At 40.1% G+C, this 15,035-nt stretch overlaps 2 protein-coding genes and 2 pseudogenes across 2 annotated transcripts; 1 reads left to right on the forward strand and 3 right to left on the reverse strand.

The window, feature by feature from the left end:
- Nucleotides 1-6,870: 6,870 nt before the first annotated feature.
- Nucleotides 6,871-7,626, reverse strand: LOC136283453 (uncharacterized). The gene has a single exon (XM_066172414.1). The coding sequence runs from the start codon at nt 7,624-7,626 to the stop codon at nt 6,871-6,873; it is 756 nt and encodes a 251-aa protein (XP_066028511.1).
- A 383-nt stretch (nt 7,627-8,009) lies between these two features.
- On the reverse strand, nt 8,010-10,890 carry LOC136283454 (uncharacterized). Its single transcript, XM_066172415.1, has 2 exons — nt 10,234-10,890; nt 8,010-9,896 (listed from the first exon to the last, which is right to left on the reverse strand). Exons 1-2 carry the CDS (start codon nt 10,888-10,890, stop codon nt 8,010-8,012), a joined length of 2,544 nt encoding a protein of 847 aa, XP_066028512.1.
- Nucleotides 10,891-11,470: 580 nt separating this feature from the next.
- LOC136283455 (uncharacterized) lies at nt 11,471-12,398 on the reverse strand (annotated as a pseudogene).
- Nucleotides 12,399-12,481: 83 nt separating this feature from the next.
- Nucleotides 12,482-14,239, forward strand: LOC136283456 (uncharacterized; annotated as a pseudogene).
- The last annotated feature ends 796 nt before the right edge of the window (nt 14,240-15,035 follow it).

Consider the following 15,035-nt stretch of genomic DNA (forward strand, 5'->3'; position numbering starts at 1 on the left):
CATAAGGCGTACGCGAAAGACAAAACAACACATAAAAGAAAAAAAATAATGCGCTTAAAAGTTCTTGCTCAAAAAGTAGAGCCTGAAAAAAAAAAAAAAAAAAAAACCACACACAAACACACAACCAAAGTTTCGGTTGCTCCGCCTTCAGTCCGTATTTCTGCCTTGTTCTCGTGTAAAACCGTTGCACATTCTGCCCTAATGTGTTGAAATATCGAAATAGTGGTATAATAAACTGCAGTAAAGGATATCATCGAAAACAACATCGTAGACCAATTGTTTGCTCTGCAAAACCGGTTTGAAGACTTTTTGGGTGCTTCACCCTCATCAACCATCAGGTTGAAGTACACACATCGTAGCGTTGAAAGAGAGGTTTTCCTTCCAAGAGGCGGGCAGTTACAGTTACCTTTAATTTTTCGATAATTTATCAGTCGCTAACTGTACTTCGAGTTTTCGAACAGAGAGCCTGTGAATGATTCATAGCACACGTCCCGCAGTGAAATTAATTTAAATAAAAGTTTTTTCTCTATTGTGCCCCACCTCTTTGTAAGAAATTAACTGCAAGTGACATAATGATTTCCTGGAGTTACAAACTCGCAATTCTGACTTGGAGTACGGAAGAATCTACTCATAAAATCCATTCATCGAATCTGAAATGACTGACATGTAATTTCATAAAATCTCAAGAACGTTCACCAGCTCGTACTAAGACTTGGATCCTAAATACATCCTATTATGAAAAAATAAAAATTAGAAATGTCACACCTTCAGTAATCATCAATTCGGATATGACGTTGATGTTGATACTGTGGGCGTTTCTTTAAGTGACATTACTTTTCAGATGAATGGGGGAAGTTCTTTTCCCTGTGACAGCTTGTTTCATCTGTGCAAACAAATTTTGAAATGTCTCGTGATCACAGTATAGGAGCCATCGGGCCAATTTTTGACCCCAGTGCACAAGTTGGTTCACAGGACTCACAAATTGCAGGCGGGCTACCGAGCGCGAAGCCCTACCGAACATTCGTTTGGGTGGACGACACTGCGCAAGTAAGTCAAAACCCAACTCTTACCCCAGATGACAAAAAGGTCAAGTTCGACCAGAGGCTTTGCGGAGACGCTATGGTGGCGCACCTAAAACGGGAAATTCCCGAAATCACGGCAACCAGGTGAGTAAGACAGTTTTCCACAAATATGGTCTACATTCTTTCAGCACCTCACCAGCTTAGACCGAACAATGGCGAGCGTTAAATGGTGACTAAATTCTAGTTTCACCCACTTTTCTACGCAAAATATTTTTTATTCACTGAATCAGCTGGTTGTTCTGGACTGATGTTTCTGGAGCAGTGCTAATCGCGCGTTTTTATGTTGTGAATTCCACAGGGATTCCACGTCAAATCAATGAGAGGGTTGCGCTACTAAGATAAAGTCTATTTCAAACTCGCTAACTTCATTTGATGGCTAACTTAGAACACTACGAACAAAACAGTCATCAATCAAACACACCGGCAAAAAATTCAACAATTTCCGTACAATCATCCTGACACAACCACACAAAATTGTAATTCAGTATTGATGATATTAAATTACCCTGTTATACTCTCCTAACGACGCAGTACCAAAATTTCTTTGGAAACCTATCTCCTTTATTCACAACCGCACAAAGTTGAGGATTAAATCGAGATTTCTCAAGGCGAGAGATCAATGTGAAGTAGGCTTAGTATTTGTGACAGCAGCTGACCTGAAGGGTCACTCAAGTGCAGTCCAATTTAGACCGCGGTTTTTGATGATCAATGGACTACAAAATTTTGTCCTCTGTGTATCTTTTTTAACTAATTCGGTCTTCCATTCAGTGCTGAATAGAAGCCCTTGTAACAGTTTTTCAAAGACTTGTGGTTTCGGTGATATTTGATCCCTTAGAACACTAGCTCCAAGTGTCGTCACCAACCAACTAATTAGACAGCCTCTTTCTATGCATGATCACGCATCAAACTCTGCCACGTTGCATACTACGCTTTCTTTGAAGAATACTCCAATTTTAATCAGAAAATAAAATAATACAATAACTACAAAAACAATGCTATAATAATCTGATAATATTAACTAGATAAGGCATTAATACATTTACTTAGAAAACTTAAAATACTACAATTAATAAAATAAAATCTACAAGTAGCTTGCGTAAAATGCGTGATAAATACTATTTAAAACTTATCTAGTCGAGTCTCTACGGTCTTCAGGGTTTGATTGTAAGTTAACTAGTTCGATTACTTTACATATTATTAATAAGTTATCTTGGTAACTGTGTTTTTTATCTTTAGAAACCTCGATTATTACAAAGGAAAGCCAAGTGGAAACCATCAACTGTACAAAGTTGGCAGCAATTTATCTGCTGATTTAATCTGCAAACAATATAAACAGGCCAGCACTAGGGTGTTCCTGTCTGCCACTGTCGCAGGGGGAGAGCCAAACAGTTAACTCTCCACCTGACTTGGGGCGAAGGGAAATCATCACCACAAATCAGGGTAAATACTGAATCACAAGTGATTGCCATAGTGAAAGGAATAAGAAATGTATCTTCTTGATAGCACTTGAATGTGTTTCCCATCCAGGGACACAGATTCTTCAACCTGGAAATTCCGTCAACTTTTGAATAGATTTAATCTAAAGAATGTCATCAACAAGGCAACAAGGATCACTGACACCTCCACAACGCTGATTGATTTGGTGATTTGCTCTGACACCTCAAAAATTTCTCACCAGGGTGTTTGTGATTTAGGAATCTCAGATCACCACTTAATATATGCAATCGTAAATCTCAAAAGAAAACGTCAGAAACCAACGCTCAAAACAGTCTACGATTATAAAAAAGTAGATCTAGACTCATTAAGAACGGACTTTGCTGCAGCCCCATGGAGTATCTGCAATGTCTTTCACAATCTGGACGATGCTACTTGGGCTTGGGAGTATTTATACAAGGACATTATGAAATCTCACCTTCATGCTCGACGAGTAAAGATAAGAAGAGGGGGCCTACCCTGGATGAACTCTTCCATACGTAAAGAGCTGAACAAACGCTACAAATTACTCCTTAAAGCACAGAAAACACCGAAGGGCTCACAAGCCTGGATAGATTACAAGAAGGCAAGAAATAAATGCACCAAACTCCTTAGATCAGCGGAATCAAGTTATTGGCTAACAAAATTTAATGAGACAACCTCTGCTCGAGATTTTTGGAAGACAGTAAGATCTTTCGAGGGAAAACAAACAGCTACAAATATCGGACCGATTAAAGATAGTTCCGGAGTTATTCACGCAGACGATACATCAAAGGCCAACACTTTAAATTCCTTTTTTGTCAATGTTGGAAAATCCCTCTCGAAATCAACACAAGATTCTTCAGTAAACTCTCCTTGTCAGTCCGCAAGAAAAAACAGTGCCTCTCTTTATAACATAGCCCTTAACAGAGATCTTTTAAAATCTTCTCTAAGGTGTTTGAAACCTGGCAAGGCGAGTGGACCTGATGACATATCCAGCAAAGAGCTGTACCTTATTGGAGACGCATTTTTGGATTGCTTTATGCCACTGGCTCAAAGAAGTATTTTGGAATGCAAACTCCCCAGCCAGTGGAAACAGGCACAGGTAAAATGTCTTCACAAGAAGGGGAATACTCTCGACTGTGAAAACTACAGGCCTATTTCCCTTCTTAGCATTCCGGGCAAGCTATTGGAGAATGTTGTAAGCCAACAACTTGATAACTTCTTATATAGTAACAATCTGATCTCCTTAAATCAATGGGGCTTCAGAAAAGGAAGCTCACCCGAGCTGCTCTTACTTTCCGTTACAGAACGATGGCGTTTAGCCTTGGATGAAAGCAATATTATTGGCGTAGTCTTTATTGATTTTCGGAAAGCGTTTGATTGCGTCAACCACACAGTTCTTATGGATAAATTACACTCTATAGGTATTAGTGGCTCTTTTTACGATTGGCTCTTAAATTATCTTGATAATCGTAAACAATTTGTCACCGTAAATGGTTCAAACTCAGAATTGTTGGAAATAGATACGGGTGTACCCCAAGGGTCTTTACTTGGTCCTAGACTTTACAGCATTTACTCAAATGATCTGCCCGGAGCCACAACGAACGCTTCCGTTGAAATGTTTGCAGATGATACTACTGTTTTTTGCATTGGAAATACTGTTGATGAAGTTTTATTTAAGATACAGAAAGCGATCGTTGACTTAAACAAATGGGCTAAGGATAACTTCATGACTATTCATCCCGCAAAAAGTGAACTAATGTTGTTATCAAAATCAAGATTCATCGGACCCCTACAGAAAATTTGTTTAGGGCAAAATGAGTTGTCATTTGTTTCCAAAGCTACATGTTTAGGGATTCTTATCGATAATAAACTCTCTTGGTCGCCACATATAAAATCTTTGAGCAAACGTTTTTCGGCAAGAGTGAAGAAACTCAAACACCTAAAAGGACTCGACAATCGCCTCTTAGAGTCAATTTATTTCAAAGGTATCATTCCAAGTATTGCGTATTCTATTGCATTATGGGGATCTTCTAAGTCACTTCAGACACTGGAAGACATTCACATTGGAGCCGCGAGATTTATTTTTAACCTAAAGGAATCTACCCCCAATACTGAAGTTCTGGCAGCGACAAAATGGAAGTCCTTATCATATTTCTATAAAAAGAGGATTGCCACTATATCCTATCAGGCATTTTACAATAGAGCTCCGGCTGCTATAAGCTCTTTGTTTACTAAACACTCTCCGTTGAGAAATCTAAGGGACAATCTGAAGCTATTCGTGCAACGCCCTAAAAGTGACTTCCGTCGATCTTCTTTTTCTCACCATGCGTCTGTTCTATGGAACAACTTACCCGTGTACTTGAAGAGCAAACCGAACATTGTTTCTTTCAAATCTGCTCTCAAAGCAAAATCCGACATTTTAGATAAAATAACATTTAATGGTTTACAGGGACTAAATAAAGACGTTGTAAATTACATATATTAAAGCTATTTTACTACTTTTATTTATTTTATTCCTTTTTATTACTACTGTAAATCAACTGTATATTATATTACTAGGTCTTACATCCTTTCTTACTTACCATAATTTCGCAACTTGTTATTGTTATTATTTAAATTTTGTAGACACTCTTTAGTTTTGTAGGTCCACATCAGCTTTTTAGCTGCCATTTATCGACCTACGTGACAAATAAAGTATGTATGTATGTATGTATGTATCATGCTTTGATGTAAAGCGTTTTCTCCCGTGATCCTTTGTTTTATAGGGCTTCTCCCATGTGAGTCGACCATGTTGCTTCGTGTAATAAACTTGAATAGCGATCTTAGCTGTTGTTGACTTATTTCAAATCCTCGACGTCCTTATTCCCATAATCCCGATTCATATCTGGCAAAAATTTCAGCCATAGTTCTAAGTCAAGATCTCAAAGAGCCAGTTACTGTGGCTATAATTACTGCCATGAACCAAACTTCAATATTACAGTCTATGTAGAAGGATTAGACGCATTTCTCCAATTGTACTCAGTAGGGTAAATAAAGCACTGGTACTGGTTGGATGAGATGTTTGTAGCCATGTCTGCTGAGTCAGTAATTGCTGAATGCTGCATACCAAGTTTCAAATTGAATTAATTAGTAATCTGTCTCATGTCCAGGTACACAAGCTCTTCAATGTATGGGGGATGGGGGTTTGGGAGTGATAGCTATACAATAACACTCTTAGTGGCAGTGTGATCAACTGAGCTCTAAAGTAGATGTTAAATTTTACCTTTGCAGGATTGTGTACAGATGGCTTTTTCCAAACCATATTTCATTTAACCACTGCAAATATTTGTCCTGGAGTTTCCTTCATTAGAATCCCATTCAAAGCTGTAAGCTAGTTCACATTATACCATGCCCTAGTTAATGTAACCGGTAAACAAAGCCTGAAAATAATTATTTTACAAAGGTGTTTTCAAAATATGCAGTACGCTAGAAGTTTGAATTAATTGTAATTATTTATTACTATGTGGTGAGGTAGTCTTGACATAACTCCAAGTGTTCTGATATTCTTAGAGCGCTCAATTCCATGTTTTTCTCAAGGCAAACTACATTTCACGATGAGTTCTCATGAAACAATCACGTGTCATTTCTTTGAAAACAGGAGTGGCTTTTTTAAGCAAAACGTAAACCGATATCTCAATGTAAAATAGTTTGTGTTTGTTCACCATGCGAAGCTGCACTAGGCGACAGGCGCTCTTGTTTATCGAAACCAGACTTCCCTTCCAATTACCTTACAGTGTCCAGTCTATTTTCGGCTTGGGTGACGCGCTGTCTCTAACAGGGACTTTAAGCAACGAGAACAGGGACGGCGATGGGGACCGCAGGCTCTCTGGGAAAATCCAAATAATCATCTGCACATGACAAGTGGGAGTTTGACGTCCTACGTTCGGCCCCGACGTGAAACAAGTCACTTTGACATTGGCTGAAAACATGATTTTTTTTTTTGCCTTCTCTGCTATCTAAACATTAAATATTCCCAGGAGACTATTATAAATAACTTTCATCACTTTGTTAAACCATGAAAAGTTGCCCTGTATTCTGCAGGTTATTATTTTTTCTAAAGTTGAAAGGTGACCCTATGATAAGTGTGTGTTACAACTATTGTAACTACGAAGTATCACGCGATGGTCAAGACCGCTGTGTTGTTTTTTTCATAACTTAGAAGTACATCGCAAGCATTGTGACGTCATAATTACATAATTTATGACACTCTCCCGGGCCGATTAGATAAGAAATAGTATGGAATGATTAGCAAAATAGAAACATTTAAGAATAGTTTCGTAATAAATAGCTTTCAGGTCAAGTATTCCTTTGATTGTTCCCGGATTCTGTGAATTGCTTTCTGAGCGGCAAGTCGTACTGGGGGGCGTTGTTTATCGGTTATAGCTTCTTTGTCTTCCTTTTCAATACTTTGTGTATTGTTCTCGCTGGATACCTCCAATGGGTAAAGTTTCTCTATAGGTCTTAACAGTGTATTACCAGAACTTATTCTTAAAGATACAGATCTGACTAATCCGTCTTTCCCTTTATGTAAATCAGTAACGACACCTATTTTCCACTGATTACGTGGCATATTATCATGTATGAGAACAACGTCTCCTATAGAAACTGTGGTGTTGTTTGACACTTTCCTTTGATGAGCGTTATATTCACGTAGACTTGTCAGATACTCCTTTTGCCAACGTGTCCAGAAAGCCTGTATCGTTTTCTCATGATATTTTGCTCTCTTTGTTAGCTCTTTTGTAGAAACATCAGGCAGAATATAGTCTGGATCTGATTCTTGGACGCTAACTCTTGTGTCTGGTAATGCCAGAAGACGGTGTCCACATGAGAAATGTGATGGGGTCAAAGGAGAGGCATCGTTAATATCCACGTAAGGGTATGTCAAGGGACGGCTGTTTAACACTGCCTCAACCTCAATGAGTATTGTGTTAAGTTCAATAATGTTTAGACAGGCTTTGCCTATAGTTTTTTTGAGACATCTTTTTACTAGTCCAACAAGTCTTTCGTAGAATCCTCCCACGGGGCTCGTTCTGTTATGAACTTCCATGTTATGTTATGGTTGGCGAGGAACTGTTGTGATGCATCTGGCTTGAGGACCTGATTTTTCATCGTTTGGAGTTCTTGAGCTCCAGCTTTAAAGGTTTTTGCGTTGTCAGAAATGATACATTCGGGAACTCCACGTCGACTGATAAATCTTCTGAATGCCCTAAGAAAGGCTTGGGTTGTCTGATCTTCTACTAACTCGAGGTGTACGGCTCGTCTTGCGGCACAAGTGAACAGACAAATGTAAACTTTGGATGAAGTTCGATTTCCTTGGTCGCGAACATAAAGAGGACCTGCGTAATCGATGCCAGTAAATTGAAAGGCCTGTGATTGTAGAACTCTCAGTTTGGGTAGAGGTGGTGTAGGTACAGATCGAAATGGTGGTCCTTAGATTTTTCTGCATGTTGTGCACTTGGAGATGATTCTTTTAACCAACTGTCGACCTTGTGGAATCCAACATGTTTGTCTTAGCTGAGTTAATGTTTCACAAACTCCACCATGCATAACCGTCTTGTGCATAGATTGGACTATCAGTGAAGTCAAATAATTGTCTTTTGGCATGAGAATGGGAAACTTTGTATCGTGGGGTAGATCTGTGTACTGTAACCGTCCACGAAAGCGAAGTAGGTCTGCATCGTCAAGATAAAGGTTGAGTTGTCGTACGATGGCAGGTTCTTTGAATTTATCCCCGTTCTTTAGGTATGATATTTCTTTTTGATAAGTTATTTGTTGAGTTGCTTTTAGTAACAAATTTCTGGCTTCCAGCATTTCTTTTGTGGTGAGAATGTTATCATTATACGCTTCAGGTGTTTTCCACTTTCTTGCAAAGAGGACAAGAAGGGCAGTAATTCTGACTACACGTGTTAGGGTGCTGTATTTTGTTAACTCAATGATGTGCAGTATGTTGGGATTTTCTTTAATATCTGCCATAATTGTAACTGCCAATTGTGGGTTCTCGTACTCTGTGTGGATTGATGATGGTTCGGGTTGTGGAGGCCATGTGTCCTCTGGGTTTCTCAGCCATGGAGGCCCTTGAAACCATAGTTGTTTCTTCTCGTTGAACATTTTGGTATCAAGTCCCCGAGTCAACAAGTCGGCTGGATTCATCGATGTTGGGCAAAATCGCCATGTAGTCGGGGATGTTATTTCTTTTATCTTGTGGACTCGTGTACTAACAAATTGTGGTAATTGTTTAGTAGACGATATCCACGATAATACTATTTGGGAATCACTCCAGTATGTGACTTCGCATTTGGTTTTTGTAAGCTGTAGTGTCTTGGTCAGATATTCAGATAACTGCACTCCTAAGAGTGCTGCTAACAGTTCCAGTCGTGGAAGGGTCTGTGTTTTAATAGGTGCAACTTTGGTTTTAGCCATAACGAACGCAGTGTATACTTCAGCTCCTGATTTTCCTCTTAGGTAAGCCACTGCTCCGTAAGCTAATTGGCTGCTGTCGCAAAATATATGAAGTTGCCGTGTAGAAATGTCTGTGAGGAAGTATGGTCTGGGTATTTCAATCGACGTCAAATTGCTGATATCGCTGATCCACTTTAGCCATTGGTTCTCATGATCGCTTGGGACATCCTCATCCCAGCTTAAGTTCTGTTTCCATAGATCTTGGATCATGATCTTTGCTTTGACTGTAATGGGTTCAACGTATCCCAGGGGATCAAACAACTTTGATGCAAAGCTGATCGTGGATCTTTTAGTAAGTTTTGTGATAGCTTCCGATTTTTTGATCATGTTTTCGAGTGAAAGGGATAGCGTATCGTTCGTTGAGTTCCACGTGAGTCCTAGAATTTTTGTTGCTTGAGCTGCATGTGCATTATCATCTTGTGCTCTGCGATTTAAAGCGATTGAGTTAGAGGTCCACTGTCGTAAATTCATGCCTGCTTTTTGTAGATAATTTCGCGACAAAGAATAATATTCTAAGGCTTTATCGTGGCAATGAGTTCCTGTGACCACATTGTCCATATACATGTTCTCTGTTAAGTCTTTCATTATCCAGTTATCGTTTTCGTTAAGGTGATATTGTATTGTCGCGTTTAGTAGAAAGGGTGAGGGAGCTGCTCCAAATAGAACGCGGCAAAATCTGTAAGCTTCCAAATTGTCCGCACTGTTAACGGATTTGTTCGTATCTTTTAGCCATAAGAATCTAGTAGCGTCTCTGTCTTGGTTGTTTAGTTCGATTTGAAGGAGAAAAACAAGAGAATCCAAACCAAAGTTCATCATATCAGATGAAAGAAAACAGCAATTCAAACAGTAGTCAGCCACCTACACATACCACAGCAAAAAACACAATTTTTGTACAATTTTTGCTGTGGTATGTGTAGGTGGCTGACTACTGTTTGAATTGCTGTTTTCTTTCATCTGATATGATGAACTTTGGTTTGGATTCTCTTGTTTTTCTTCGCAGATTTAAGTATTGTGTTTTCTCTTACATTTCATACAACGACCTTTTGAGTAGCATTGACTTTTCGTGTGTTTGAGTCCAAGACAGTTTAGACATCTTTGTTGGCGTTGAAGGATAGATCTGCGTTCTTCTACTGATGTGATGATCGCATCTCTCTGGGCGGTGTGTTTCCGCGCAGTAAGTGCATGGGCGTGTTACTTTCGGTTTTCTGTTGAAAATTCTTTGTTTTTGCTGAGCATTGGCTAATAGAGTGCCAGCGGTTGGTACGAATACTTCTCCGTCCATTTCAACAGATGTGGAATCTTCTTGAGAGGATATGTGACTTTTCTCTCGTGTTTCAATTTCTTGTATTATGGCTACCCTCAATCTATCCAGGGAGCTGTCCGCTAAAGGATCCGCTCTGAATATTAAGCAGCGTATGTCCTCGAGTATTTTCTTTAAGAGTATGGGAATTAGCAAACTACCATATGATTCTGTCATTACTCCAAGTGTTTCTAAGCCACGAATATTGGCTTCGCATGTATCGTGAAATTCCCTTAAATTTTTAATGTCACTTGATGGCGCTCGGATCTTGGATAATGATTCCATGTAAGCGTTGGTTAAATTTTGGGGTTTGCCAAAGCGCTCTTTTAATAGCTCAGTTGCTTTTCTATAATTTTCTTCAGTCAATGGAAGCCCGGAGATAGTGCGCGCTGCTTCTCCTTTAAGCATTCCATTAAGATAATTCATTTTTTCAACATCACTTAGTTCAAGGTTTTTATCGATAGCTGCACTAAAGCTATCCCAGAATGTGAGCCATTCAAGTGGATCTCCTCCAAAGGATTTGATGTTTATCTTGGGTAGATTAATGTGCATTCAAGGCGTTGGTGTTTGTTTGAAACTACTGTTATGGAACTGACTCACCGGCGTTTCTTGTTTACTCTTGAGAAATCGTTTGATTCGGAATTGCCAGTCCGATATATTGTCTCGAAACAATAGGGCTGATTCTGTGTCTTTTAGTATTTCTGGCTCTGTCTCCAAAGCCATTACAATTTTAGCATCCATGTGCGCTATCTCCCCAGCTCTTCGTGTGAGTCTGTCCACAAGTGCCTCTAATTCAGCGGGATCTGAATCCTTTGCAGCTATGAGTTTTTCTGCTTTTTTAAAGTCTTGCGTACAGTGTCCTTTGTAGGCTCCTCGGATCGATATCATTTTGGTTATATCCTCTGTCATCCTGGTCACGGCACCAATGTTACAACTATTGTAACTACGAAGTATCACGCGATGGTCAAGACCGTTGTATTGTTTTTTTCATAACTTAGAAGTACATCGCAAGCATTATGACGTCATAATTACATAATTTATGACAGTGTGTTTAGTCAGCTGTTTTGTACTGGGAGTTGAATCTACTTTGTTTACGTTTAAGGTCGACTACTCCAATGTACTGGACGAAAGATCACAATCTTCTTTTAGTAAGACAAATGCTAACTGTTGATCCATATAGCCAGCCAAAGGAAAGTAGAGAGGGAGCGAAACTGAGGGAAGAAATTCCCTTAAACCTGAGTGCAGTTTCTGAGCCCCATTTCTCAGTTTCTGTGAGGTCTGTAAGAGACCATGTAAACCTGGTTTTAATAAACAAACACAAAAGAAAGCTTGCTGAAGAAAGCAAGGCCACTGGAATAGCAGTTGATGAGCCCTCGGAGTTTGATGCAGCAATTGAAGAAATATGTGAGAAAGCCGAGGCTGCAGAGAGATCAGCATACATATTTTCGATAATTCCATTTGGTAATGCCACGGATTGGAATTTTATACTGTGAACTCTTTTGTGACCATTGTAGAAAACGCGCTGATTTTGGCCAGGCTTGCTTATTGGTCTAACTGTCCCATCAATAAAGCCAAAACAGTTATCCAAGGGGGATCCCTTAGCTGTTATGGCATTACTGTATATTTCCAGTGAATGGGGGTTGAGGACGCTACATTCCACTGCAAAGCTCTGTCATGTAGTTGTTTATAATGCAAAACACTGGAGCAGGCTTCCCAAAACAAGCTATCATGTATGAATATCGACAAGGATAGCTATATCTCTTTAGAAAAATGCAAAGAGCCTCCAATCCGGTACAGATACTTTTTTGATAGCACTCCACTACCTTAGGAATCCCCAATACTTCAGCCAGAAGTAGTAAGTCGTTCCTGTAGAAGCGAAACTCTGAAAGGCACTCGTCGTCTTCCAAATCATTGGAGTCAAAACCAGGATAAGAATTGTACGGAAGATCAACATTATCGGACCTGTTTAAATCGTACAGGAGTAGAAGTTCCTTATCGTTTATCACACCATCATCGTGGCTAATCAAAAGTTGATTTTGAACTTCTTTCAAAGATATCATGAGTCTTTTTTGCGGGTTATTGAGTCCCCGTCGCCATTCCCACTCTCATTGCTTAAAGTCCCTAATGACATTTAAAGACCCACATGATTTGTAACATCACCACCATCTTAAAAATGAAAGTTCCAGACCATAGGGACTGGGTAGTACCGTTGAATGGCTTCCAAAGTGGCGACAGAGAAAAAGGTAAGCATGTGGTACGTTTCTCTCGTAAATCTGTCCCCTTTTGTTGGTCATCCTTCTCTAACATACCGAAAATATTTTTCGCAAGAAATCTATGATCTCTTTAATGCTAATCTTTTGATAATTAGGTGTTGAATATTTATATTGTCCTCTGTTTGAATTATTCATATTTTCTACTTGAGTGAACACGCTACTCCAGGGGACGGAAGAAAATGTGAACCCGCCTTCTATACCCCCTAGCTAGATTAAGGAAGGATGGAACTAAATTAAGAAAGGATGAAACCGCCTGAAAAAGACTAGTGAGACAAACGAAAAAAACTTAGCTTTTATCATTATTTACCATGATGAATAACCCCAACCTTTTCCACAAAATCAACCAGATATATGGGCGCACAGCCCTAAGGTTGATTCATTGACATGAGCATTGCTCGAGCAAGTTCGCACACTACACTAACCATCTCACCTTCCTAACAAGGTGCATCAAGAACCACGTTGTTCCTAAAGATCTACGAGTTTGCCCGCCAGTTCCGACCAAAGGCGCACGCAGAGTCGCTGAATTTGCATCCATGAGATTCCTAAGGGAATGGATCAGGCTGACACAGAAGGCCAAAGGAGATGCAAAGAAGGATACAGAATCTACAGCATAGAGCATAACATCCGCTCTCTAGACAAACAACGCCAACAGGATACTTGAGCAGATTAAGACCAACATCCAATGAGTCTTCAACACCACCAAAGACAGACATAAGCAGAAGTTTGAAAAACTTATTCGAGAAAAACAGGCAGCTGTGTCACCGGTTGATACACTGTATGTTGACAAAGCTAACTGGGTTGTTAATTTATCTTCTAGGTCCCTTAGCAATGCCGAAAAAGCCCTACTGAAGAAAGGACTAAACTTCGTCATAACTCATGCGAACATTCCTATCACAGATATCATTGCCAAGGTTGAAGCAGCCATAAGACAACTCGATGCCGAACAAGCAGATGCTGTCAGAAGAGCTGTTAATGGTATCCTTCAACGGGCGGAACCACCAGAGCCTAACATCACGAAGGAGATGTGAGATGCACTTAAAAGCCTGAAAGAAGACGAGTCCATCATGGTTCTCCCAGTGGACAAAGGGCGTATTGGCATAGTCATGGATACCGACACCTACCGAGCTAAGATGTCTACGCTTATTGAGAACGGACCATATCAGCTCCTCAACAAAGATCTGACAGACCGTCTAACCCGAAAGTCGTCTGAAAAGCTGCTTATCTTGAAGCGAAGCGGATATCTGTCAGAGGCCGTTTACGACAAGATCAAACCCTGACATAAACAGCCGCCTAGAATCTACGGTTTACCGAAGATCCATAAGGTCGATGTACCACTAAGACCTATCGTGTTGTGTGTAAACACCTTTACATATGATTTATCTGCTTACTTAGCCAACATCTTGTCTCCTTTAACAGGAAGGTCAGAGTACACCGTGACCAATTCAGCCCACTTTGTATCCACTGTCAGCAATGAGACGATCTTAGACAACGATATCATGGCATTTTTCGACGTAAAATCGCTGTTTACCAATGTTCCTATCGACACCACTGTACAAGCCGCACTGCAGAAACTCGAGAACAACCCAAGCCTTGAACACCAAGGCCTGCACAGATCGCTGACCTTTTGACCTTCGCATTGAGATCCACATACTTCCAATATAACGGATCGATTTACGAGCAAAAAGTCAGCCCCGCCACTGACGGGGAGTCCAGTTTCCACTTTTATTACTAACCTCTTCATGGAGAGTTTCATCATCCTACGAGCCTAGGATCTGGAAACGCTATGTGGATGATATCTTTACCATCCTGGATCGCCAAAACATAGATGACTTCTTACAGCATTTAAACAACCAGCAGCCTTCCATCCACTTCACCATGGAGACAGAGAAAGATAACAAACTCGCCTTCCAAGTCACTGCAGTTTTAAGAGAACCTGACAGCCACCTCACCACCAGCATATACAAGAAGCGCACACACACTGATCAATACTTAGTGTATGATTCACACCACCCTTAATCAGTAAAACGCGGTATTGTTAAGTGCCTTTACGAGCGCGCCAATGTCTCGTAACAAAACCCTCCGTCATCTCAGAGGAGAAAAAACATCTGTCATCTGTTCTGGTTTCTAATGGTTATCCTTTTTCTTTCTTGCAGAAACTTACAAAGACCAGAAAACCAAACAACAGTGCCGAACCTGCCAACGAGTTCAAAGCTAGTGCGGTTTCACCTGATTTCAAAGGTCTGTCCGAACAGCTTCACTGTTGCCTACAACAACAAGGCATACCCGCTGTTTTCAAGTCAGAGACTATGCTAAGATCTCATGTAATAGTGTAGTATGATCGTCCGGGTGAGTGTAGTCCTGAGAAGGACTGTTGTTGGTAGTGGTGACTGACATTTCGACAACTTGAACGGAAGTCATCATCAG

Source organism: Pocillopora verrucosa, chromosome 9, assembly GCF_036669915.1.
Source record: "Pocillopora verrucosa isolate sample1 chromosome 9, ASM3666991v2, whole genome shotgun sequence".
NCBI classification, from domain to species: domain Eukaryota; kingdom Metazoa; phylum Cnidaria; class Anthozoa; order Scleractinia; family Pocilloporidae; genus Pocillopora; species Pocillopora verrucosa.